Here is a 27663-nt window from a genome sequence, read left to right as displayed (position 1 = left end):
TACATAAATCAAAGTAATAATCAAAAAACATAAACGTATTTACAACATTATAGGTAGTCATGCTGGCATATATAACACAGGGTAATTACAATTACATGCTGGCATATATAACACAGGGTAATTACAATTACTTACAAGTACTTACAAAACTTCAGCCAGTCATGCTAGCACAGATAACAATATCTAATATTAACCAAGCAACTGAAACACTGCTGGTGAGGGAAAGAAGACAGACACCACAATCTAAATGTTAACGTTTTTCCGGTCGCCTGGAATTTTTCCATTAGTATAAGTCTTTTTTCTACAGCAACGGAGAACGCAAGATCTCCATTGCTGTTTAGACACTGTCTCACTATGTTAACATAGCGAGACAGCTTTAAAAAATGTAACAGAGATCTTGCATTTTGTCTCTCTATGTTAAATGCTTCAATACACAATCTTACCGGAGGTAAAGCTTTCACATACAGAGAAGAAAAATGCAAACCAGGTTGTCAGTGTTGTACCCAAAACACTCACTACCAACACTAAGGAACCAACACATAAACCCACATATATAGAGGTACTCACTTGTAATCTACCCAAACCTCCAAGACCACTTAAACGCATCTCTCAATGGCCCTGTGCACATTGAAACAAAGACAGCACCTCACAAAACATCTAACTCTGAAAATCATAGTAGCCCCACGTCTAAGCCCAAAAAGCAACAAACCACACAGCCAAATATTCTAGTTATTGGAAATTCCATTGTAAAACATACTGATGTCCCCCTTACCAGGCTAAACAAGGAGAAGATGACAGTGAGCTGTCTGTCTGGAGCCAGGATCCACCAGATCATGCATGCACTTTGGTAGTTAAACCACAAAACCATAGAAAGCATCCCGGCTATAAAAGGCTACAATGCCTTTCATACATTTCAATCCCCCTCGGCTCAGGATAAAACAAAGGGAGGAGGTGTCTCAGTGTTCATAAAGGACAAATACACTGCTAGAACAACATAGTTTCATAGTATAGTACTAGGCTATCTGCCCTGGGGCATTTGTAAGCCTAGCCATAGTGATGTGGCTTTTGCCACCCCATGAAATGGTACAAAAATGTACAGAATAAATCTAGAATACTGTGCCTCTGTCTAGTAGTGACACAATGAAGGTCCCCTTATATAATAGAATTAGTTTACTGTGCTCCTGTCTAGCAGTGACACAGATGTGACCATCCACTCATCAAGATTTCTCTTGAAGAGAGTCAGTGAGGGGCCCTGCCTAATACGAACTGGGATCCTGTTCCAAAGCATGGGAAGCCTCTGGGTTATGAATCTATCCCTCCAGCATGTCCTATTCATACTTGTGCCGAGGTTTAAGTCTTTAGCTCTCGTGGTCCTGATGGATTTGGATTTTTTGAGGTGGAGCATGTCCATCAGATCCTGATTGGACATGGCCTTGTACGTCAGGCAGAGATCACCTCTGAGCAGGCGGTATGCTACCGAATAGAACATGACATCACTTGAGCTACTCCATGCCCAACTAACCATAGGTATGATCCCTATCACATCCTTGTTAGCTACAGATACCCTAACATTAGTCTGGAAAACCATACCTCCAATCTAAACCTACTGGAATCTCTTAACATTCAGCCTAACACCATACTTGTAGGTGACTTCAACTACCCCTCCATAAACTGTGAGACTTATATGACCCATAATTCACTTGCTCAGAGGTTTTTGCACTTCGTCAATGCAAATGCCCTACAGCAACTAGTTACCTCCCCAACTAGAGGTACAAATATCTTAGACCTAGTGCTCATGAACATGGTAGGCAGTGGATCCCACAGGATTTTTTGCAGGGGGGTACAAACCCAAACCCCTCCCCAGGCAGCCCCCATGCAGCCATTCTAATATCCTATTACTTGGCTATTTCTCCCCAGTTGCCATAAACACTGTTCAAAACTCTCAGTGCGCATACTGTTTTATGCTTCACTTCTACAATGATTACAGATATTTGGATTGAATTTGCAACTTTTATTTCAAATTCTATAGCACAAATACTGATAGATATCTGTTAAGTAAAGTAACATACTTGCAATGAAAACAGCTAATCCAAACAACTAAAAAAGATAGGAAAATCAAGACCACTGGTTCAGACCCCAAATACTTTATCCTCTAACGCCTCGGTACAATACCTTCTAGGAGTTACAAAATCCAGCTAAAAATGTGCTACCTGTTATACAAAAAACACAAACTCAATCAATCACCAATACAAACAATTAAATAAAATACGTCCAATTAACCTCTCCATTTAGTCCCATAGGGATCATAGTATCATATCTGAGAATAAAAAGAGATTCATTGTGTGACACTTTTTCTTTCAAAAGAATTTCATCATCATTTTCAACAAATATTTGCTCTAAAATACAACTTTGGAGCATAGAAAAATCACCACCATGTGCAGCTCTGAAATGACATACCAAAATCTTGTCTTCCTTTTGATTTTTTATGTCCCTGATCTGTTCCATTAGCTTCACTTTAGAACTTCTTTTTGTTTCACCAATATAAAAGAAACCACACGGGCATCTTAAGGCATAAATAACCCCCTTACTATTACATGAAAAACATCCCCTTGGTACATACTTGATTTTATTAATATACTCAAATGAGCATATTATATGCTTGCAAACAGAACAACTATTGGATTTATAAGTGCCCATAGGTATTGGACAAACATTCAAATTAATTTTGGTAAGACAAAATTCCCATGAACAAGCACGTTCTTTAAGCTCCTTCCCCATTTGTATGACATCATAAGATGCTTATTCAAAATTTTGCTTAAATCCCTGTCTTTATGGAAAAAGTTCCAATAATATCTTACAATACTACAAACTTCTTCACTTTGGATATTATATGTACTAACAAAATAAATTTATTCATTCTTGTTTCCACCATTCTCTCTACCCCCCCCCCCATTGTCCCAAAACCTTTCATTAACATTTCTTGATTGTGACACAAAAGTTTATGCCTAGCTTCTTTTATTACTTTCTTACTATAACCTCTGTTACAAATATATTTCTTCCAATAAATTTGTCTCAACACTGCATATTCTAGATAATCTTAAAAATTCACCATAAGGCAAAGATGACAGAACCTTGGGTGGGGGGTGGGGGCAACTAGAGGCTTCCATCTAAAAATTTTCTATGCACCCCAGTAGAAATTTTGCCATTATCCAAACCCTTAAGTGTTAAATCTAAATAAGAGACCTGGGTTCCATATTGTAGCCAATCAAAAGACAAACGTATTTTGTTGCAACTCAGCAACAAACTGTAAAATTTCATTTTACCCCTTTACATATAAAAATTAAATCATCTATAAAACGAAAACAATATTTTACATATTTCTTCAGAAAATTACATTTATAAAGACATACTAACTCAAAATAAGCCATGAATAAATTTGCATACATGGGAGCAAATTGTGCCCCCATGGCTGTTCCCTGTTTTTGCCTAAAAATGTCATTATTAAATGTAAATAAATTATTACTTAGACAAAATAAGTCAAATCACCCAAATAATTTGTTAAAGGGCTATCCCCCAAAAAATACATTATAGCATGAAGTCCATCCTAATGTTGAATTGATGTATATAAACTTTTAACATCCAATGTTATCCAATACATGTTTTTATTCCAATTAACATGAGAAATCTTATCTAAAAAATCAAATCTGTCTGTAATATAAGATGGAATTTTCAAGACATATGGTAAAAAAATATTATGTAACAAAAGCCCAACCCCATGTAGAAAATATTTGTAAGCTGAAATAATGGGACGTCCTGGTGGGTTATTCATATCTTTGTTTAGTTTAGGCAAACAAAAAAAATGTAGCTAGAACACAACCTTCATTATTAATTTTCTTACACACTTCATCATCTGAAAAATACCCTAACCTTACACCTTTTTGCAGCAACTCTTGGAACTTAGTTACAGCTTGTTTATAACTTTTCTTATTACTATTCTCATAAATGTATTTATTCTGTAAATGTTCCAAGCGCATTTTATAATACTGTTGAAAATGCATTATTACTATTTTATTTCCCTTATCCGATGGTTTTATAATTAAATCCCTTCTTTCTTGCAGGTCTTTTAGGGCTTTCCACTCTCTTAATGTCAAATTATAACACATATTGTTCTTATTATATAACAACTTATCACACATTTCATTCATCACAAATTTTAACATTGAATTAAATCAATAATTTTTTCATTAGAATAAGGAGGAATAAATCTGCTTTTCATAGGCACAACAGAAGTATCAATGGAACAATAAGCATTATTCTCCACATGTTCTACAGACATATTTAAATCTGAAAAACAAGAATGGAAGCTTTCTTCCATAGAAGCATCAGTGCATGGTGAATTAGCATCACAATTAGCATAAAAAACCTTAAGATGCAACGTACGGACAAAAAGTACAGTTGTGTACACTTACCATAAATGTAGATGTTCGAGTGTATTCACTGTTGCAGTCATTACATTTGTGTTATCCTGCTGGCAGGTTGCCCTCAGTCGGCCTGAATTCCAAAGTCTTGGGTCCAGCGTCAGTTGCTGTCGCCTCTTCCCTGACTTCAGGTCGCCAGGGGTATAAAAGATGCAGCTGACGCCATTTTATTCAGTTTTTCTTGCCCCAGATGTCAGGTGCCTCCAAAAGGGTAGGTTAAAAATTATGTAAATAAAACATACATGCACCAAAATAAGCTTTACCTTCATCTATAAGCAAATACACCACCTAGGTTGTATAGATTAGAGAAGTAAAGATAAGTTCCAGCAAAAATAAGGGGGATGGCGGGTGGGTAACAGACTGCAACAGTGAATACACTCGAACATCTACATTTATGGTAAGTGTACACAACTGTACTATGTTCTTCGTGTTTCACTGTTGCAGTCATTACATTTGGGTTGAGTCCCAAAGCTATGGTTGGGGGGCTGGAGTTAAACAGCATTAGGAGCGGCTATGAGGCCCTGCAGAACTGCAGTGGCAAAGCCTGCCCTGGATTTTGAGTAAACAGGCAGATTGTAATGTTTTGTAAAGGTATGCACTGAACTCCAAGTAGCAGCCTCTAAAATGTCTTTGGTTGGTACTCCCCTGAGAAAGGCTGCAGAAGTGGCTGCAGCTCTGGTTGAAGTGGCCTAATGCCCTTAGGCACTGGTTTGCCATGCTGTGAGTAGCAGAAACGAATGCAGTGACCTATCCACTTTGAAATAGTCTGCTTGGAGATAGCCTTTCCTTGTGATGCTGTGGCATATGTCACTAGTAATTGTTCTGTCTTTCTGAAAACTTTAGTTTTGTCCAAGTAGAATCTAAGTTGTCTGTGTACATCCAAAGAATGCAGAATTTTCTCCCCCTTGTTCTGTGGATTTGGATAAAAAGTTGGCAAATGAATTGTTTGGTTAAGGGCTACACTGGATACCACCTTAGGCATAAAGGTAAGGTTTGTTCTCAGAGAGACCCTGTCTGGATAAAAAAAGATATATGGTTCCACAGCCATGAGAGCTTGTAGCTCTGAAACTCGTCTTGCAGAAGTTATTGCTAGGAGCAGAGCTGTTTTCCAAGATAAGAACTTTATATCCACAGTAGCAGCTGGCTCAAAAGGAGGCAAGGTGAGTTTTTCTAAGACATAATTGAGGTCCCATGCAGGTATTGGTGTTCTCTTTGGAGGCCTTAAGTTTTTGGCTCCTCTGAGGTACTGCCTTAATAAAGGATGAGAAAAGAGTGGTGGCTCTGTATTGTAATGAGCCAAAAAGGCAGAGGCATGGATTTTAATTGATGAAAAAGATAGGCCTTTGTCCAGCATCTCAGTTAAGTATTGTAAAATCTGAGGAATATTTGGGACAGCTGTATCAGTTCCTTGAGCTTGGTTCCAAGCGCAAAATCTCTTCCATTTCCCAGCATAGGATTTTCTAGTACTAGGCCTTCTGTCTTTTAAAATGACATCCATCACAGCTTTACTGAGAGGTGTGGTTTGTATGGCTACATTATCCGCCAAGCTGCCAGGTTTACGGTCCTGAGCTGGCTGTGCAGAATCTGATTGTTTTGCTGGGACAGTAGATGAGGTATTTGAGGTAAGGTCCAGGGTGGGCATTGGGACAAGTTCATTAAGATCGGATACCAGTACTGGCGTGGCCAGTCTGGGGCAATCAGAATCATTTTTGGTTTCTCCTGCCTGACCTTTAGGAGTACCTTGGGGAGGAGAGGCAGTGGAGGAAAGGCATATACTGATAGGTTTGTCCAGTTGAAAGATAAGGCGTCCACTTTCCAAGCTTGTCTGTGATAAGTCCTTGTGCAGAATCTTTTTAGTTGATTGTGTTGAGGGGAGGCAAATAAATCTATGTCCGGGCATCCCCATTTCTTTGTTATCATGCTGAAGACTTGTGGATCCAGGTGCCACTCATGGGGATCCATGAGGTTTCTGCTTAGTTCGTCTGCCAGAGTATTTTCCTTTCCTGGCAGGAATTGTGCCTGCAGATGAACTTGTTAAGTCAATGCTGTGTCCCATAAAGCCATGGCTTGTCTATACAGGGGATAAGAATGAGTGCCCCCCCGCTTGTTTATGTACCACATGACCGTGGTGTTGTCTGTCTTTATCAGTAGTTGTCCCAGATGAAGTAGGTCCTGGAAGGCTGTCAGGGCATTTTGAACAGCTAGCATCTCTTTTTGATTGATATGTCGATGCTTTTGGTTTGTGGACCAGGTGCCCTGAATGCTTCTTCCTGCCATGTGTGCCCCCCAGGCATAATCTGAAGTGTCCATCATTAGGCTCTGCCTGGCTGGGGGCAGTGAGAATGGCTATCCCTCGTTTTGGTGACAAGCCTTTGCCCACCATCGAAACTCCTATTGAAGGCAGGGAATTAGAGTAATTATTGTTTACAGACTGTGGCAATGTTGTGTCCAGACACTTTTTAGGTACCACTTGAATTTTCCCCATATGCAGTCTTGCATATGGAATTAGTAAGATGCAAGATGCCAAGAAGCCCAAAGCCAGCAGAATATTTCTTGCAGATAACTGGGCCATTGTTGCCATTTCCTTGAAATAGGTAATCAGTTGCCTTTGTTTGTCTGGAATGAGATAAGCCATCTGGGCAGTTGTATTTAAGCTTGCACCCAGGAATATTATCTCTTGAGAGGGTATTAGTTTTGATTTCTTTTTGTTGACTGTATACCCTAGGCATGTTAATAGTCTTATCACAAACGTCAGATGCTGTAGTAGAATGTCCTTGTTCTCTGCTTGTATGAGGCAGTCATCCAAGTAAGGATATATTTGTATTTCTCTTTGTCTGCAGTAAGCAATTACTGGTGCCAGGCACTTTGTGAAGACCCTGGACGCAGCAGATAAGCCAAAGGGCAGTGCAGAGAATTGGTAATGCTTTGAGCCAGCCTTGAATCTGAGGTATCTTCTGCATGATTGTCGACTGGGACATGCAGGTAAGCCTCTTTTAGGTCTAAAGTCACGAGCCAAGCCTTGCTGCCCAACATGGGCAGAAGCTGCTGTAAGGTCAACATCTTGAATTTTAGAATATCCAGGAAAGTGTTTAGAACAGATAGGTCCAGTATTGGTCTCCATGCTTTGTCCTTTCTGGGTACCAAGAACAGTCGAGTAAAATCCTTGTCCCTGTTCTTCCTGTGGCACTTGTTGAATAGCCCTCATGTCCATGAGAGCTGCGACTTGTTTTTGAGCCTCTGCCCATTGATTTTTTGGAAGGTCTGGCCAACCGTTTGCCCTTGGCGGGGTATGGAAATGAAACTTGTAGCCTTGTGACACTGTCTAGAACCCATTTGTCCTGGGTTATAATGTGCCAATTCTGAGAAAAAAGTGCTGGTTTTCCCCCTAAGGGTGCTGCCAGAAGTAAGTGCTTGGTGCAGGCAGGGGGAAGTCATTGGGACCATTTCCTGTATGATTGTGCTTTGTCTTCTCCACCTTTGGAGGTAGAAGCACTCCACTGCTTCGACCTGTAGGACCCTTGCGGCTGTGATCTGTCTCTAGGGTGTCTGGATCTGCCCTTTTGAGGTCTGTCTGAGCCTGGAAAGGACCAGTTCTTTGTAGGCCAGTTTCTGCTAAATCTAGGTGGCTGCACCTGTAAGAAATCCTTGTCCGTTTTCATAGATTTAGCTTTGTCTTCCATTTTCTTTAACACCTCTTCCGCCTTAACACCAAACAAGGTATCATGTTGTAAAGGAGCATCTAATAATTTTGCTTTAACATGGACAGGCAGAGTTTGTTCCTTTAACCAAGCATGCCTCCTAATGACAGGACTCGTAACAGCGTCCAGAGAATCAAACCCACATTGCAAAGTATGCTTTCCAACTTGTTCAGCTGCATACAATAAATCCTGCATTTCTTAGTTTTCTGCATATTCAGAGTTTGCCAGCATTTTCTGTTTAAGCAATGTCGTGATATATTGCTGATATTTAAGCATATGAAACTGGCAAATTAAGGCCCTTATAGCCAAAGTAGCAGATGTGTAAATCTTTTTTTCCCCATCTATCCAGTGCCCTAGAATCCCTGTCAGAGGGGGTAGGGTTTTTTGCAGTAGAAGCCTTGACCCCTTTTGGACCCTGAGAAATAGTTTCTGGGTCTGCAGAAGGGTTTTTGAAAAGGAATTTATGAGAGTCAGGGACCCTGTAGTATCTGTCCGGCTTAACAGGAGCTGGAGGTAAAGAGTCAGGGGTCAGACTAGACTCTGAGAACACATCATCTACAATGTCCAACACAGGAGGAATAGCTAGAGGCCTGTGTTAAGGTAGTAAAAGGAAGTCTCTGAGCCTTTTCTTAGATTCTGAAAAATCTTGGCTCTCCCAGTGGAAGTGCTCCCTCATGGTATGCAAGGTTTCCCCAAAAGAGTAATCCTCAGGAGGAGAAGCTGAAGGAATTGATTCTTCAGCATCAGAATCCTCACAGGAGGGAATAGAATATTCCTGATCAGAAGAGGAATCAGAAGAAATGGAAACCTGATCTGAAAATTCATAGTCTGTCTCTTGCCTAGGCCTCTTATCAGGAGGGGGATGGGAACCCCTGATCAAGGTAATTAAATCTTCGGCCATTTTGAGCATCTGTTTTTTGGGCATGGAGGCCTGTCCTTGTGGCTGGTGAACTTGTTTCTTTGCTTTTAAAGGTGTTTTAGCCTTTGTCTTTGAAGTCGGTTTAATATATAATTGTTTAGGTTTGAAAACACCCTCAGAAGCCGATGCCTGCTCAGCGGCTCTGGACCCATCTGAGGGAATAATCTCAGAGGCTCCAATACCTTGAGTTTCCAGCGGCCTGGCCGTCTCCACGTGGGAGTCAGTAGCGGCCTGCGACTCTAAAGTAGCAGGCGTCAGGGGCTGCAAAAGCACCTCACTGAGAACCGGCGACTTGCTTTAGAGAAGCTTTGTCATCGGTTTTGGACCTCGGTTGCCTGTCTTTTTCTTTGCATTTTTTGAGAACTCCGATAGTCGGATGACTGTCTGACGACATTGTATAATTAAATCTTCGCCTAAAATAGCTTAATGCAAAATCGTACCAACGCTTAATAGTGCATTGGTTAAATCTAGCACAAAACCGACAACTAGCAACGTCGTGGTCAGGGCCTAGGCAAGGAATACAGTAAGAATGAAAGTCCTTATGAGATATTTGCTTCCCACAACAAAATACAATTATTAACTTTTTCTGAAATCGGTCTGGAGCAAGAAAAAAGTTTCCCCAATGGGGTACTTAGCTTTTAAAGAAGACTTCAGATTTGAAACTCTAACACGAAAATCTCAGGAGTCGGCCAACCGGCACTTGCAAACTGCTTCTGCTTCGGGCACCGCACAGCAAGAAAGACTGAATAAAATGGCGTTGGCTGCATCTTTTATACCCCTGATGACCTGACATCAGGGAAGAGGCGACAGCAACTGACGCAGGACCCAAGACTTTGGAATTCAGGCTGAATGATGGCAACCTGCCAGCAGGATAACCCAAATGTAATGACTGCAACAGTGAAACATGAAGAACATCGGAAAACTTCCCGGCTTAAAACATGTTTCCTAGGTAGCACAGTAGGAACATATTTCAGTCCCAAATTCAAAACAACAAATTGTTCATCTGACAAAATACATCCAGAGAGATTTATAACCATATTACAGTTAATACTAGCAAAGTCATTGCCACCTGCCTCTTTTGTTGTTAAAACGCAGTGATGCCGGTGTTGCGTGTTGTCTAGAACCATTTCCATTGGTGTATAAGCGGTTTTGGTTTCTTTTCTGATTAAATTGCTCCATACCATTGTCCCCTTCTCTACAAAACTGGCGTTCATGTTCCTCCAGTTGTTTAGCTGCTGGTAAAGCCGGATAGACATGCTCGTCACTTTCTAAGCCGCCATTATGATCCGTTTCTTCTGAGGAAGCAAAGGAAACTGAAAGAGGTTTTTAAAACCTCCCCTATTATGTCATCCTTTCCCATGCTGCTGATTGGTTGAAGACACAGAGGCCCACCTACTTTCATAGTCTGTGATATCCCTTAACAGTTTTGTTTTTTATATTCCACTAAATGCATTAGACACATTTTTTTGCAGATTTATAAGGAGATGCTTATTTTTTACATTCTAGAAGCACTATGAATATTATTTATTCATTCATTTATTTATGCATTATCTAAAGTTTATGTTTCAAATATTGTTTGGTATAACTAATTACTCAGCATTTTTAAACACGTACATATATATGTTGGAAAACTTTAATTTATCAAGGGACATGAGGGGTTAATTTTCTTGAGATGATGTCTGTATTTTTATCCAATCAGAAAGTGGAGTGTACTATTTAAATTCTGGTTTGATTTTAGTCATTTGTCTGATGAAGTTTACATTTGTTAAACGAACACTGAGGGCTACTCTGAGCTCTTCACAAAAGCACTGTACAACCACATTCATAGCTGCATAGAGGAGGCAGTACCTGTCTAAGTCAAACCTATGATTACTGGGAAAAATAAGAACCCTGGTGGACCCGTAGCAGAAACAGGCTATTCAGCAAAGGGAAAAAAATCCTCTCCAAAGCCAAGAAGGAAAAGACACCTCAGTGCAAAAAGACTCTCACCAGTCTAAACAAACATTTGAGAGCTGGTCAAATCTGCCAAAGCAAACTATGAGGCAAAGACAGCCTCCCAGGTGAAAGATAACCATAAGGCTTTTTTTAATTATGTTCATAACCTCAGGGGAAATGCTCAGCAATGTGCATAGTTAATCATGAATGGCAACACTTACACAACTTCAGTTGAAACCCCCCCATCATCTCCTACCACACCCAAAGAAATACCTGCAACCACTCCCCTACCAGTCATTATGAGGGAACAGGTCCTTACTACGCTCGCTAAAGCCAAAAACATGGCCTCCATGGGTCCCAACAACATGCCGGGATGCTTCTTAAATAGCTTAAAACAGAATCTATCAGGGGCCACTAGAATCCCTGTTTAACCATAGCTTCTGAACGGGCTTTGTTCCAGAGGAATGGAGGACTGCAACAGTTGTCCCTCGCCACAAGGGGGCCCCATCAACTGACGCAGGGAACTACAGACCCATAAGGTTGACCAGTCTCATCTGCAATGCTATGGAGAGAATGATCATGGACCTGATCAATAATGACATAGGAACTCTCCAAAAACTGGCCAGACCTAGATTGGCTTTGTCAAAGGGAGGTCTTGGGGATCAATCTGGAGTTGTTTGGAGGGCCATGGATGAGGGTAAAATGGTACACACTGCTTATCTAGACTTGGCCAAAGCTTTTGACACAATTCCCTGCTCAGGGATCATAGATAAACTTACTGAGTTAGGCATAAACCTCTACATTATCAGATGGATAGCCAACTGGCTCACTGACAGGACACAAGTTGTCCAGATAGGTGAATCCAATTCTGATAAGAAACCTGTTACTAGTGGTGTCCTACAGCGCTCAGTGTTGGGACCCCTCCTGTTTGGTATATACTTGTCAGACATAAAGGCCATTGTTGGGGGCCTCTGGCTCACCAAGTTCACTGACGACTGTAGGCTGGGAGCAATCCCTGAATCCCCAAACAATGTTGACATCCTACAAACAGGCCTAAAATTGACAAATGACTGGTGCCAAAACCATGGTCTGAGACTAAATGCTAAAAAATACATAATCATACCCTTGGGTAAATCAGATATCCCTGCAAATTACAATATTGATAGCACACACCTAAAAGTAGACCCAATTGTGAGGGACCTAGGAACACAGATAGATAGTAACTTAAACTTTGATGACTAGGTAACTACAGTAGTGAGGAAATCCTCCTTTAATTTCTCCATATCTTTTGAGTTTCTAATACCATGACAGGAATGGACCCCATTCCTAAGTCAAAGTACGATTAAAGTTCATGAAATTACTACTGTTTCAATCTTTGATGTCAGCCAAAAGTGCTCTTCACAACATCCGCAATGTGCCCAGTAATGACGACTTCTGCAATTTGTACAGAGTTACATGTATTGGTAGCATATCTAAATTAGATTATAGGTTCTTTTTTAGAAGACCCATTGCTCCTACTACTACTGGAACTATCTGGGTATCTTTCTTCCACATTGCTCTTGCTTCTGCCTACAAATCCTGATATTTTATGACTGTGTGTGTCTCTGTACACAAAACACTGTAGTCACTGGGTGTGGCAATTTCCATGATCAATGTTACTTTTGTCTTCTTTTCTTGGAACACTTTATCTGGTTTTCTAGCATCTATCCTTTGACCTGTTGGTAATGGGTGATGCCATGTGATGTAGACTTCGCCATTTTCTATGATGCTTTGTGGCTACTGTTTCCAGTGTTTTTCAGCCACTTCAATGCCATAATGTTTGCACAATCCACAGTGCAACAGTCTTGCCAACATTGTTATTCCTTTCAATATACAGTCCTGCCATTAGTATGTGGCCACCAGAAACAAGGTGTGCAATTATTTCCAATTCTGTTTTACAAAGCTACATTTGTCTGTTTCTCCCACATGTTCAATGGACTTTGTAAACCAATGTGTACATAGCCCAACATCTTAGGCTGCCAATATTAACTTTCATCTCTTGGTTTAAATTCGCTTCTCCTTCATTCCTGCATTTACTTCTGATCAACATGAGGTTCTTCCAGAAGTTTTCTATACTTGCAACTATATTTATACATTTTTCACATTTCTTGCTTCTCATCTGGTCCTTCACCTTATATTCTTTCTTTAGTTTTTTTCTTTAGTTTTTTGGCATATTCAGCTGCTGCCTGATTTTTATCTACTTGTGGTTTGATTTCCATTCCTGCTCGATGCCGATATACTTCTGTTAGCCTAAGCAGGGAAGTCATCTTAGATTTATTCTCCTCATGTTTCAAAACTTTCACTACATTTGGGTCTTGTGGGGTCAGCAGATATGTCTGGAGTCCCACAATTGCAGATCTATATATGTAATCAATTTCAAAGAGACCCATCCCTCCTTCAGAACGGGGAATATATAATCTTGGTATACACTGAATTTTATAAATAATTTGGTGAGCATGAAGTATCCTTCTTGTTTTCCTATCTAATCTATCCAACACATTTATGGGGCCAGCCAATCACTCCAAAACTGTATGTTAGGACAGGGAGAGCAAATTGGTTTACAGACTGGATTTTGTTCTAGATGTCAGTGCTGTTTGCAGGATTAATTTAAGTTTTCTAAAGTACTCCTTACTAAGCTATCAAGAGTAACAAAGGTTTATTGACCCAGGGCTGCTGAGATTTATAGACACACACATTTTGGTTATTTGGGTGCAATGACTCCCTCACTCAGTTAGCATGGGCCCCTGCCAGGTGACTAGCCTTTAACCCACTTATGCTAGGAAATACTTATGCCTGTTGTTTTAACGAACATGATCAAATGACTTACAGCCAAGTTTTACACCACTGAGGGGCAAGCCCTGACACAACAAGCAGTCTGTGATCAGTATTCTCATATCTAGAGGATACTGTTAAACACAGCTGACACATAAAGCAGTTGGTCTATACTGCTCTTCCACCACAAGGCACTAACTGGGGTCTCTGCTGTTGCCTACAACTCTGTTCAACTTCGGGTACACTCTGTTGGCTTATGTCTCAAGTTGAGGTGGAAAAAAGTACAGTTGTGTACACTTACCATAAATGTAGACGTTAGAGTGTATTCACTAATGCAGTCATTACATTTGGGTAATCTGCTGGCAGGTTGCCCTCAGTCGTCCTGAATTCCAAAGTCTTGGGTCGTGCGTCGGTTGCTGTCTCCTCTTCCATGACATCAGGTCGTCAGGGGTATAAAACATGCAGCCGACACCATTTCCTTTAGTTTTTCTTGCCCCAGATGTCAGGTGCCCCCAAAAAGGTAGCAAAAATATGTATATGATATATATATATATGTATATATATATATATATATATATATATATATATATATATATATATATATATATATATATATATATATACACACATGCATCAATATAAACTTTACCTTCATATACAAGCAAATACACCACATAGGTTGTAGAAGATAGAGAAGGAAAGATAAATGCCAGAATGAAAGGGGGAAGGCGGGAGGGTAACCTGGACTGCAACAGTGAATACACTTGAACATCTACATTTATGGTAAGTGTACACAACTGTACTATGTTCTTCGTGTTTCACTGTTGCAGTCATTACATTTGGGTAGAATCCCAAAGCTATGGTTGGGAGGCTGGAGCTAAACAGCATTAGGTGCGGCTATAAGGCCCTGCAGAACTGGAGTGGCAAAGCTTGGCCTGAACTTAGAGTAGAGGCAAATGATAATGCTTTGTAAAGGTGTGAATAGAACTTCAAGTAGCAGCCTCTAGAATGTCTTTGGTTGGTACTCCTCTGAGAAAGGCTGCTGAAGTAGCTGCAGCTCAGGTGGAATGAAACCTAATGCTCTTGGGCACAGGTTTACCATGGTGTAAGTAGCAGAAATGGATGCAGTGGCTTATCCACTTTTAAACTGTCTGCTTTGATATAGCCTTGCCTTCTGATCCTGCAGCATATCTCACTAGTAATTGCTCAGTTTTTCTTAGAGCTTTAGTCCTGCTTAAGAAGAATCTTAGCTGTCTGTGTATGTCCAAGGAATGCAGAATTCTCTCCCCCTTGTTCTGTGGATTTGGATAAAAGGTTGGCAGATGAATTGTTTGGTTAAGAGCCACACTGGAAACCACCTTAGGCATAAAAGTAGGATTTGTCCTCAGAGATACCCTGTCTGGGTGAAATATAATAAAAGGCTCTACAACCATGAGGGCCTGTAGCTCTGAAACTCTTCTTGCTGAAGTAATTGCTAGTAGCAGAGCTGTTTTCCATGATAAGAACTTTATATCAGCGGTAGCAGCTGGTTCAAATGGAGGCAGGGTGAGCTTTTCCAACACATAATTGAGGTCCCATGCAGGCAGTGGTGCTCTTTTAGGAGGCCTTAAATTTTGGGCTCCTCTAAGATACTGCTTTAGTAAAGGATGAGAAAAGATTGGTGGCTCTGCATTCTAATGAGCCGAAATGGCAGAGGCATGGATTTTAATTGATGAGAAAGATAGGCCTTTGTCAAGCATCTCAGTTAAGTATTGCAAAATCTGAGGAATATTTGGTTCTACTGTATCAGTTCCTTGTGCTTAATTCCAAGCACAGAATCTCTTCCATTTGTCAGCACAAGAGTTTCTAGTACTAGGCCTTCTGGCTTCCAAAATGACATCCATCACAGCTTTACTGAGAGGAGTTGTTTGTATGACTACATGATCAGCCATGCTGCCAGGTTCAGAGTCTGTAGTTGATTGTGCAGGATCTGATTGTTTTGCTGGGACAGTAGTTGTGGTCTTTGAGGCAAGGTCCAAGCTGGGTATTGAGATAAGTTTCTTAGGATTGGGTACCAGTAGTGGCGGGGCCAGTCTGGAGCAATTAGTATCATCTTTGATTTCTCTTGTCTGACTTTTAGGAGGACCTCGGGGAGAAGAGGCAGAGGCGGAAAGGTGTAAACTGATAGGTTTTTCCAACTGAAGGATAGGGCATCCACTTTCCATGCTTGTCTGTGATAAGTCCTTGTGCAGAATTTTTTCAACTGATAATTTTGAGGAGAGGCAAATAGATCTATGTCTGGGGTCTCCCATTTCTCTGTTATCATGCTGAAGACTTGTGGATTTAGTTTCCACTCGTGAGGATCCATAAGGTTTCTGATTAAATCGTCTTCCAGACTGTTTTGTTTTCCTGGCAGGAATTGAGCTTGAAGATGTATTTGGTAGGTCAAAGCTGTGTCCCACAGTGCCATGCCTAATCTGCATAGGGGGTATGACTGTGTGCCCCCCTTGTTGTTTATATACCACATGACCGTGGTGTTGTCCGTCTTTATCAGTAGTTGTCCTGGATAAAGTGAATCCTTGAAGGCTGTTAGGGCATTTTGAACAGCTAGCATCTCTTTCTGGTTGATATGTAGATGCATTTGTTTTGGTGACCATATGCCCTGAATGCATCTTCCTGCCATGTGGGCCCCCCACACATAATCTGATGCATCTGTTGTTATGGTTTGGGTGGCAGGGGGTAGAGTGAATGGCCATCCCATGTTTTGGTGACATGCCTTTGCCCACATAGAAACTATCATTGTTTCCAGACTGTGAGAATGTTGACTCCATAAACTTTTTAGGTACCATTGAAGCTTCCTCATATGCAGTCTTGCATATGGAATCAGTAGGATGCAGGATGGCATGAAGCCCAGAGCCTGCAGAATTTGTCTTGCAGAAGACTGGGTTTTTGTTGCCATCAGTATGAAGTAAGTAGTCAGTTGCCTTTGCTTGTCTGGCATGAGGTAAGCCATCTGGGCAGTTATATTCAAGCTTGCACCCAGGAATGTTATTTTTTGAGAAGGTACCAGTTGTGATTTATTTTCATTTATTGTGTACCCTAGGCATGTTAGAAGCCTTTTCACAAATGCCAGGTGTCGAAGAACAGTGTCCTAGTTCTCTGCTTGAATGAGACAGTCGTCCAAGTAAGGATATATTTGTATACTTTTTTGTCTGCAAAATGCAATTACTGGTGCCAGGCACTTTATAAATACCCTGGGCGCAGTAGATAAGCCAAAGGGCAGTGCAGAGAATTGGTAATGCATTAAGCCAGCCTTGAATCTGAGGTATCTTCTGCACAATTGCCTTATTGGGACATGCAGGTATGCCTCTTTTAGATCTAAAGTCACCAGCCAAGCATTCTTTCCCAGCATGGGAAGAAGCTGCTGCAAAGTCAGCATTTTGAATTCTGGAATGTCCAGGAATGTGTTCAAAATCGATAAATCCAGTATTGGCCGCCAGGTCTTGTCCTTTCTGGGTACCAAGAACAGTCTTGAGTAAAAACCTTGTCCTTTTTCCTGTTTTTGGTACTGGCTGAATGGCCCCCATATCCATGAGGGATGTAACCTGTTTCTGTGCCTCTGCCCATTGATTTTTTAGCAGATCTGGCCAACCATTTGCTATTGGCAGAGTGTGGAAATGGAATCTGTATCCCTGTGATACGATGTTTAGTACCCACTTGTCCTGGGTTATTAACTGCCAATTTTGAGCAAAAAGTGCTAATTTTCTCCTGTGGGTGCTGCCAAAAGATAAGTGCTTGGTGCAGGCAGAGGGAAGTCATTGGGACTGCTTTCTGTAGGTTTGCGCTTTATCTCCTCCAGATTTGGAGGTGGAAGCGCCCTATTGCTTTGACCTGTATGAATCTTGCGCCTGGTATCTGGAACCCTTAGGGCGTCTGGATTTGCCCCTTTGAGCTCTGTCTGACACAGGAAAGGACCAATTTTTTGTAGGCCAGTGTCTACTGAATCTTGGTGGCTGCACTTGTAAGAAGTCTTTAACAGTTTGCATAGACTTAGCTTTGTCTTCCATTTTCTTTAAAACCTCTTCTGCCTTAATACCAAACAGAGAATCATGCTGTAAAGGTGCATCTAGCAATTTAGCTTTAACATGATCAGGCAAATTTTGTTCCTTTAACCAGGCATGCCTCCTAATCACCGGTCCAGTAAATGCGGCCCTGCAAGAGGCCTCTAATGAATCAAAACCACATTGCAAAGTATGATTTCCAACTTGTTCAGCTGCATGCAATAATTCCTGCAATTCTTTATTTTCTGCACATTCTGAAATCAACATCATTTTCTGTTTCAGCAATCCCATAACATGTCGTTAGTACTTAAGCATATGAAATTGGCAGTTTAAGGTCTTGATTGCCAAGGTTGCAGATGTATTAAACCTCTTTTCCCCATCTATCCAGTGCCCTTGAATCTCTGTCAGAGGGGGTAGGATTTTTTGCTGTTGAGGCCTTAACTCCCTTTGGACCCTGTGAAATAGTTTCAGGATCAGCAGCAGGGTTTCTAAATCAAATTTTATGCGAGTCAGGAACCCTGTAATATCTGTCAGACTTACTGGGAGCTGGAGGTAAGGAGTCACAGGACAAGCTTGACTCCAAAAACACATCATCCACAATGTCTAAAACAAGGGGAATGGCTAAAGGCCTGTGCTGAGGGAGAAGAAGGAAATCCCTGAGCCTCTTTTTTGATTCTGAGAAGTCTTGACTCTCCCAGTGAAAATGCTCCCTCAAAGTATGCAATGTTTCTCCAAATGAATAATCCTCAGGAGGAGATGCAGATGGAATGGACTCCTCAGCATCAGAATCCTCATAGGGAGGTATAGATAATTCCTGATCAGAAGAGGAATCAGAAGAAATAGAAACCTGATCTGAAGATTCATAATCAGTGTCTTGCCTAGGCCTCTTATCAGGAGGGGGGATAGGTACCCCTGATCAATGTAATAAGGTCTTCAGCCATTTTGATCACCTGTTTTTTTAGGCATAGAGGCCTGTGCACATGGTTCCAGTGTCGTTTTTTTAGTTTTTGAAGTTGCTGTAGTCTTTGGTTATGCAGCTTTCGTCGGTTTGATATACAAATGCTGAGGTCTGAATACACCCTCAGAAGCCGGTGCCTGCTCAGCAGCTCCGGACCCATCTGAGGGAGATACATCCATCGGTCCAATACCTTGAGTATCTTGCAGCATGCCGGACTCCACATGGGTGTTGGTAGAGTCCTGCGACTTGAAGGTAGCAGGTATCAGGGGCTACGAAAGCGCCTCACTGAGTACCGGCGAACCAGTGACTGGCTTAGGAGAAGCTTCGTCGTCGGTTTTGGATCAACTGCCTTTCTCTGTCCTTTTCTTTGCGTTTTTTTATGTACTCCGGCAGTCGGATTGCTATCCGACGACATTTCTGGGTAGTTAAATTTGCTTCCAAAATACTTTGATGCAAAAATATACCGACGCTCAAATCTAGCACAAAACCGACAGCCAGGCACGTTGTGATCAGGGCCCAGGCAAGGAATACAGTATAAATGGAAATCCTTATGAGGTATTTGCTTCCCACAAGTAATAAAATTATTAACTTTTTCTGATATCGGTAAAAAGCAAGAAAAAAGTTTCCCCAATGGGGTACTTAGCTTTAGTGAAGACTTCGGTTCTGAGACTCAAACTCGAATATTTCAGTAGTCAGCCGACCGGCACTTGCAAAATGCTTCTGCTTCGGGCACCGCGCGGCAAGAAAGACTAAAGAAAATGGCGTCAGCTGCATGTTTTATACCCCTGACAACCTGACGTCATGGAAGAGGAGACAGCAACCGACGCAGGATCCAAGACTTTGGAATTCAGGCCGACTGAGGGCAACCTGCCAGCAGATTATCCAAATGTAATGACTGCAACAGTGAAACACAAAGAACATCTTAGCATGTTTTTGGGAGACAATAGTAACTACACACAGAGTGACCACAGGACATGCTCAAACCCAGTATCTTGTGATAGTGACCACAGGACATGTTCAAACTCAGTATCTTGTGATAGTGACCACAGGACATGTTCAAACTCAGCATCTTGTGATAGTGACCACAGGACATGTTTAAACCCAGTGTCATGGGCCGGTGTGGAGAATACCTTAACTATTATACCAACTGTGTCCTCAGTTATCAGTCAGTATGTCTTCTGGATGAACATTATCGTGTGCATTGCAGACAGCACAACTTTACACTACTTGCTCTAGTTCAGCCAACATTCCTGGCCAAAACATTTTATCTTCAGCTTTTTTGCTTTGCATATTACTATTGCCAGATGTGATTCATATACTCTCACAAGCATATGTCTTCTCATTTCACTACAAACTGTTACTTTTTCATTAGTAAATTGCAACATATTTCTTCCCTGAAAGGAAAAATAAAACTGAGTTTGTTTCCTCACTGATAACTTTTGCTCATGTCAGCTTCTAATGTCTTCAGTACCTGCATCTGTAAATCAGTCAAAGCACATCTTTTAAGCAGTTTTATATTTAGTTCTATAACTAGCGATGACAAAACTGCCCAACAAATCTGTAACTTATCTTCCAAGAGTTCTTCATGATTCTCTAGCAAATATAATACACTCAGATATTTACTATGCGGTTATCCTTACCAGGGTTGGATTTCACTTTCAGATCATACTTGCATACATTAGATAACATCCTCTGCAACCCTGGAGGTGTCTTGCAATGACTTTCTAGAAATGCATTGCAAAGGTTTGTATTGCTTACAAGTGAAGTTAGTTACAGTGGACATATACAATTTCTCATGACTATGCAGTACTGTACACAGTACCTCCTCTATCTAAGCATGTCATTTCTGTGCATCTGTAAGTGGCCTTGACTCAAAAGTAAATGGTGTACTGTTTTTTTTAAGATCCCAGTTTCTATACCAATCTCTCTACTTGGAAAACAACTAGCTTATTCACATCAGAGTAATTTAATGCTAGTGCATTTATAAGTAGTTCCTTAAGCATTTCAAAACTTTTCCTGTTCAAAGCTCCATTCTGTGGTCACATTTTGCTACAGCAGCTTTCTCAGAAGCATAGTTCCAGTTTTCTGTCAAAATGTCTGTAGTTACAGAACTCCATGGATGCATCTGGAGCATGGATCCACTGGGAACTACACCTCTGTACTTCCAAAAACAGAAACTCTTGAAAGCGAATATACTTTTTCACCTCTGCAGATGTTCATTGCTAACAAAAACTTAACCCAGTTCTGAAACCATCTAGTATATTGACAGTTAATAAGACAGGACACTACAGATGTAGTGTAGCATTACTGAATTGGGCATTTCAAATGATATGTGATCTTCTCTCAGGGAGTTTTCTCTGTAGTGTCAACGACTGCAGCTCCAGTCATTTCATGCATTTGGTCTGTCCAGAGACAGCAGCCCACTACCCATACTATTCAAACATTCAGCCTCTGTCTTATCACACAACAGCTGTATTTTAGTTAATCATAATGAAATTAACCATAGTGGCATATTGCCACATTTATGCAGAAATTTACCAATTTCTTCATTCAAGAGTTTTCAAGAATATTCTGCACTTCTGTGCTACTGCAACAATTTTAGTTACTGTTTCTGTGCCTCCTCTGCAGTTTTACATCTGAAAATGGTACAAGACCAGAGCAGTTACTAAACTATGCAATAAAAAAATATACATTTCCTCAAAGTGGGTGCAATGTGACAAAACAGCATTTGGGGATAGTGACATACTGTATTTCAAGGAGGAGTGGATCCCTTAACAAGATGAAGGTGAGAGCTGAGACCTACATTTTACATAGAAGCCCTACCTTGAGTACTTTTCTGGTAACGAGGAACAGCTGAAGAGGCCACATATCAGTTTGAATGTACAGCTCAGTGCACATTGTAATCCAGATTACTATTTCTAAGTTTCAAATGTGTCATGTCCATCAAACCTGGGTGTGATGATCAAATTCTTCATTTCCATCTTTTGTCATTCTAAAGAACTATTTTAAATAAAGTCAAAGCTTCAATATAAACTGCAAAATGGAGCACAGGTCCCTAACAGATCATACATCTTTAACTTCGGTTTCCAATGTGCATTTCATTAAAGGACTACCTCTTCAAAAAATATACTGATGGATAATAAGATTTATTCCTTGGGATACAAAAAGAGGAAAGGGAATATTATTACCTCAGGAGGAAATAGATTATTTAATGGGTGGCTGCTTCATGCAAAAAGAACGTGAAAAAATCTATTAAGACTATAGGAGAAGAGTTTAAAAAGCAAAAAGAAGCACAACTTCATTCAAAATGTGGTAAATTCCTATAGTGAAAGATGGAAAGAATTACAAACCAGAGAAAATGAGAAGTTTTTTATGCATGAAAGGTACACTCAAACAAGAAAGAAAATGGGAGGAAGGTCCACTTGAGATAATATTCCACAACTAAAGATATGCTACACTTGTCAGGAGTATTTGTCATAACAAAGGGCAAAGATTCTGCACTCTCCAATGGATTACAGCTCTGTCTGGATCATGTAACATAAGAAACGATGGAGTTTTCACCCTCCTGTCAAGTATAAAATGTATGTTTCTGAAATTATCCTTGAGCAGCATTTTAGTATTATACTTTTATCTCACAAAATACAGACTTAACTTCCTAAAATGGCTACTCTTACCTACTGAAACCATGGTTTCATAGTTATTGAGCATCGTTTCCCTGTAAAGCTCCTTCTCATCTTTTTCTAACATGTTCCACTCCTCTTCTGAGAAACTGACAACAACATCCTCAAAGGTTTCAGGTACCTGTTAAAATACAGAATGTGTGCTTCAACTTTTCTTTTATTTCATGCAATAAAAAGTCTGCATTTTTAGTAGAAAAAAAATTGCATTTATTATTTTACCTGTTTACTGCATACATGGAAAGGAGTGCAGCACCTCCCCAGCCAAAAATACAGTTACATGGGGGAATAAAGCTATACATAGTGTGACACAAAGTGTATGATTAGCAGATAATAACAGAAGTAGAAATACTCGTGTGGTCATATATTCAATAGCTGACAATTACATAATACATACTAGACTTATCAATAAAATGTTCTCAGTACTTAAAACAATCCAGTTCTTTCAGTACAAACACCTGGCAGTTGATGCAATATGTATCACATCACTGTAACAGAAAAGTGGCATAATTTAGTGGTTCTACATGATGAAGCTTGCCTTCGACTTAGAAATTTGGATTTAGATTTTCTGCACCTGGTTCTTAAGAAGAAAGTACAGTTGTGTACAATAACCAAACCCAGATGTAAACTCCTTGTGGCTTTCTCGTCAGACAGTTGTGTAAATTCTTACCATAACAGTGGATGTCCGCCTCTTCATTTTTGCAGTATTACTTACATTAGGCATCTTCTGCCAAGGACAGTCCAATGTCTGGCCAGTATACCAAAGCCAATAGATATTACAGGTGCCATACATCACATTTATAATCCCCTCAAAAGTGTACAGGTGACGTACAGATGCAAAGAGTTAGAACTGAATAGTGCCAGGAGGAAAAGAATACCCTCAGGGACAAAGGAGAACATGTACACCAGAAGGAAAAAAGACAAAAGGAAAGAGGAAGCTAAGGCTCCACAACCAGAGGGCAACAAACACACAGAGACAAGAGCTTGGAAAAAGGGGGAAGGAAGAAGAGACCAAACACTGCAACACCGAACAGAAGGATATCTACTGGTTTGGCAAGATTTTACACAACTGTACTATGTCCTAACATATCACTGTTGCAATAGTCTTTGCAACAGGAAGTACAAGAGCTAAGAAGAAAGCTGGCAGGAGGAAGGTACAGAACAGCCATCAAACAAACCCATGAAAAATAGCCCTGGCAAAACCAGCTGTGGCCCTGAAAACTACGTCCAATTTATATTGTTTACTGAAACTACGAACAAAAGACCAAGCAGCAACCTCAAAGATGGAAGTGATGTCTAAACCCTTGGAAAAAAGCACCAAAGAAGCCAACCACCCTAGTAGAATGTGCTTTTAACAGTGGATAAAAACACTTGCCATGAAAGGAAAAACATAAAGAAATGGCCTATTCAAAGAATTTTTCTTCAGGTGGATAGCAAATGTTGGAGGTGTGACGGGCAAGAAAGTGGGAACATATTTTTTGGAAGTGTGATGAGCTGGCAGACTTTTGGGATTTCCTGCAGTTTGCTCTGTTGGAAATGCTGGGTGAGCAGATTGGACTGACGGGGGAGATGATTTTTTTGAGTTATGCTACAGAATTGGAATTGCCTAGACATGGTAAAGCCTTGCTGAGTCTAATTATGGTGGCTGCCAAAAAAAGCAATTACTAGAAAATGGAAATCAAAGTCTAGACCAACTTTACTGGAAGTAGTGAATATAGTAACAGTGATAAAACAACTGGAATTGGGATCTTTAGAAAAGGGAAGGAGCAAACTACATAGGAAAAAAAAAACGGGAATTGTGGGAATAATATATGCAGAGCAGGAACAAGGTTTTATAGAGGCAGGATTTGAATGGGCTATACAATGCTTAACTAACAATGACTGGATGGTTTATAACTGATGTATAATGTTTACAACTACAATTGTTTCAATTGTGTCTGATGTAAATTGTGTGCAACTAAAGTGATATAATTTTGTATATTTTTAATTTATACAAATGTAAGATTGCCTTTGTCATATGTGTAAATATAATAAAGAAGGTTGGGAAAAAAACAGCAAAAAGAAATGGCCTTAGAAATCCAGGGTGAAACATTTTGCTTGGAAACAGCCAAACCCAAGGTCCTTGGGCCAAAAGAAATAAAAACTGCTCAGACTTAAATTCCCTTTGGTTTATCCAAATAATACTTGAACTCTCTATGCAGATCCAAGTTGTAGAAACTTCTCACTAGCAGACTATGGAGAAGGAAAAAGTAAGAAAGGTGAACAGCCTGATTAAGGGACAACTCTTTAACCACCTTGGGCATAAAAGAAGGATTAGTCTGAAGAGACACACTATCTCTGTGAAAAACTAAAATTTGTTCGACTTCTTTGAAACAGTCCTCAAAGCCATGGATGAGGGGAAGGCAGTGCACACCGCCTGCCTTGAACTAGCCAATACCGTTGACACTATTCTCCACTTGGGCATAATAGATAAACTCTTCCAGCTAGGCATCAACCCGTATGTTATCAGATTGGTAGCTAACTGGCTCACTGATAGAACCCACTCAGTCAAAGTAGGGGAAGCCACCTCTAGTAGTAGACCCGTGACGAGTGGTGTACCCAAAGGATCAGTCTTGCAGCCTCTACTGTTTGGGATATGCTTTTCTGAGGTTCAAGCCAAAAACCACTGGTCTGCGGCTGACCAAGTTTGCAGATGACTGCAAGCTGGGTGCTGTCTTAAATTTCCCTAGTCATGTGAAATCCTCCAAGAGGCCTTACCCAAACTAATGACTGGAGCATGGTCTCAAACTGAATGCCAAGAAATGCATTATTATCCCCTTTGGGGAAAATGTCATACGCACTAATTATCACAATAATAACAATGTACTAAGCATGCAGCCAGTCGTGAGGGACGAGGGTACAAAGGATGATAGTACCTTACTTTTGACCACCACGTTACCTCCATTGTATGGAAGGCTTTCTACATGGCCCACCTCATAAATAAGGGTATTTCATCCAGGAACAAGGAAGTCATAATATCCCTGTATTCGTCCCTTATCAGACCCATAATCGAGTACAATGCCCCCTTCGGCATGTATCTTGCCAATCACATGCAGCAGTTGTAGAGACTACAGAGGTTCCTGACCAGGAAAATCCAGGGTCTCAAACACCTATCCTGTACAGATAGGCTAATAGCCCTGTCCCTCTACTCAGTCTCATACAGACTGCTCAGCGGTGACCTGTGTCTGGCATACAAGGCCATTTCAGACCCAGCCTTGATGGGGTTGCTGCATATCCGTAAAACAAATTCCACTCGCACCCGACATGCAAGACCTTAACCTGGTCTGTGACATAAATAGAACTTGTTGCCGGGACAGACTTCTGTCCCAAAGACTCCCTTGTCTGTGGAATAGACTCCCTCTCCATGTCAAGCAGAGCACCTCTCTAGCCCTCTTTAATAGGAACTTGGATGACTGGATGGGAAACAGAATATATACCCCTGGGATCCCGCCTGTGTCCCTGGTGGACAGGGGAAGCAGGTGCTGACTGAGGGAACATGGGCGAAATTCTTGGTTAGGGTTATAAGGGCCTCTAGGCCAATAGCCTAGTATCATCCTATGAACTTAAGAGGAACAGCCATAAGAGTCTGAAGTTCAGACATTCACTTGGCTGACGTGAGAGCTAACAGAAGAACAGTCTCTCAAGTACAATGCTGCAAGGAAGCTAAACTAGCAGGTTCAAAAGGAGCATGAATCAACTTTTCAAGTATAAAACGGAGTCTCAAAAAGTGGAATAGGCTGGCTGGGGAGCGTGATTTAAAGGATACCTTTATGAAACTGCTTGGCCTCAAAAAGACAGGCCAAAAGAGGATTTAAGGGCATGCACACTATAATGTGAGTATTAACTGAAGAATATGCTAACCCAGCATAGAGTAGATCACACAAACAAGACAGAACCATAGGAACCCCCACCAATAGGGAATCTTGATGGTGAAAAAGGCACCAGACAGAAAATCTCTTCCATCTGGATTGTTGTATGACTTATGGTAGTGGGTTTCCTGGCCTCCTTCAAAACCCAGTGCATGTCCTCAGAAAAAAAGTCCCAAAAAAGAATCAAAATCCTATCACCCACAGTATTATTTAAAGAGATGGTCTCCAGGAGGTAACCTTCCTTTCAAGGAACCAAAAACAATCTGGAGTAAAACCCCATTCCCATCTGGAAAGGTGGAACAGGCTGAATGGTGCCCTGATCCAAGGATTTCAAAACCCCTGGAAAATGAGGATGCTGTTCCCCAGAAGGCTGTGGAATGTCTGAGAAGGGGGATTTCCAAACCATGAAATACCCTTAACAAAAGATAGGCAGCACCCAGAAATCCAAGGTGATATGATACCAATTTGGAAGGGACAGAGAAAGAGAGAAAGACAGGGGAACCTGGCCGAGAGGATGAGGGGGCTAAATGTCAAATGAAGACATGCTTGCCCTGACAGGCTTCTGAGATGAAAGAGTCTGACAGGATTTAGCACTAGGAGTATATTTAAATCCCTTCTAACCTTTAGTAGATGGGCGAGTCTGTCTGGTTACAAAGGCAAACTTAAAAAGATAATTCCTCTGGAATTTAGAGACTGGAGAGACAAAAATATGTTTGAGTTCCTGCAAGGCCTTACCTTTATCATGAAGGGACTTGGATAAGCAGCAGCTATCTCAAAGAGATTTTTGTTATCCAGAGGGGCATCCAAAAGCTTAGCTTTAATATCATCAGGTAAAGCCTGTAGATATAGCCAAAAATAACACCTCATCGCATAACCAAAAGCAGAAGGCCTGGAAAAGACATCAGCATTTTGTGGAGAGAGAAGCAACCTGTGAAGTGGATCCAAGGATGGAAACAGCTGAGATCTACCCATCAGAATCAGGAAGGTCAGAGACTACTGAACATACCAGGTCAGGTGGGTTTGTTAATTTATAGCCCTAAAAGACAAGGTGGTAGCAGTATATACTTTTTAAGCCAACCTCTCCATAGCTCAACTGTCCTTATCCAAGGAAAGGAGAACAGTAGATGGCATAAATTCAGAAGGCTTGTCAGAGGAAAATGAAACCACTGAAGGATCAGCATAAGGGCACTTATAAAAATAATTTGCAGTTCTCAGTCCCCTGTAGAACCTGTAGGGTAT

At 40.8% G+C, this 27663-nt stretch overlaps 1 protein-coding gene across 1 annotated transcript in view; it reads right to left on the bottom strand.

The window, feature by feature from the left end:
* The window catches only part of LOC122813857 (zinc finger protein 883-like), a 270161-nt gene that overhangs the window by 181788 nt on the left and 60710 nt on the right, over nt 1–27663 (bottom strand). The window contains exon 3 of the mRNA XM_044086396.1: nt 22514–22640. Within this exon, the coding sequence (XP_043942331.1) occupies nt 22514–22640 (127 nt within the window). The remainder of the gene's footprint in view (nt 1–22513; nt 22641–27663) is intronic.

This window comes from Protopterus annectens, chromosome 10.part0, assembly GCF_019279795.1.
Source record: "Protopterus annectens isolate FY-2018-M chromosome 10.part0, PAN1.0, whole genome shotgun sequence".
NCBI classification, from domain to species: Eukaryota; Metazoa; Chordata; order Ceratodontiformes; family Protopteridae; genus Protopterus; species Protopterus annectens.
This window is presented reverse-complemented; position numbering and strand designations above follow the sequence as displayed.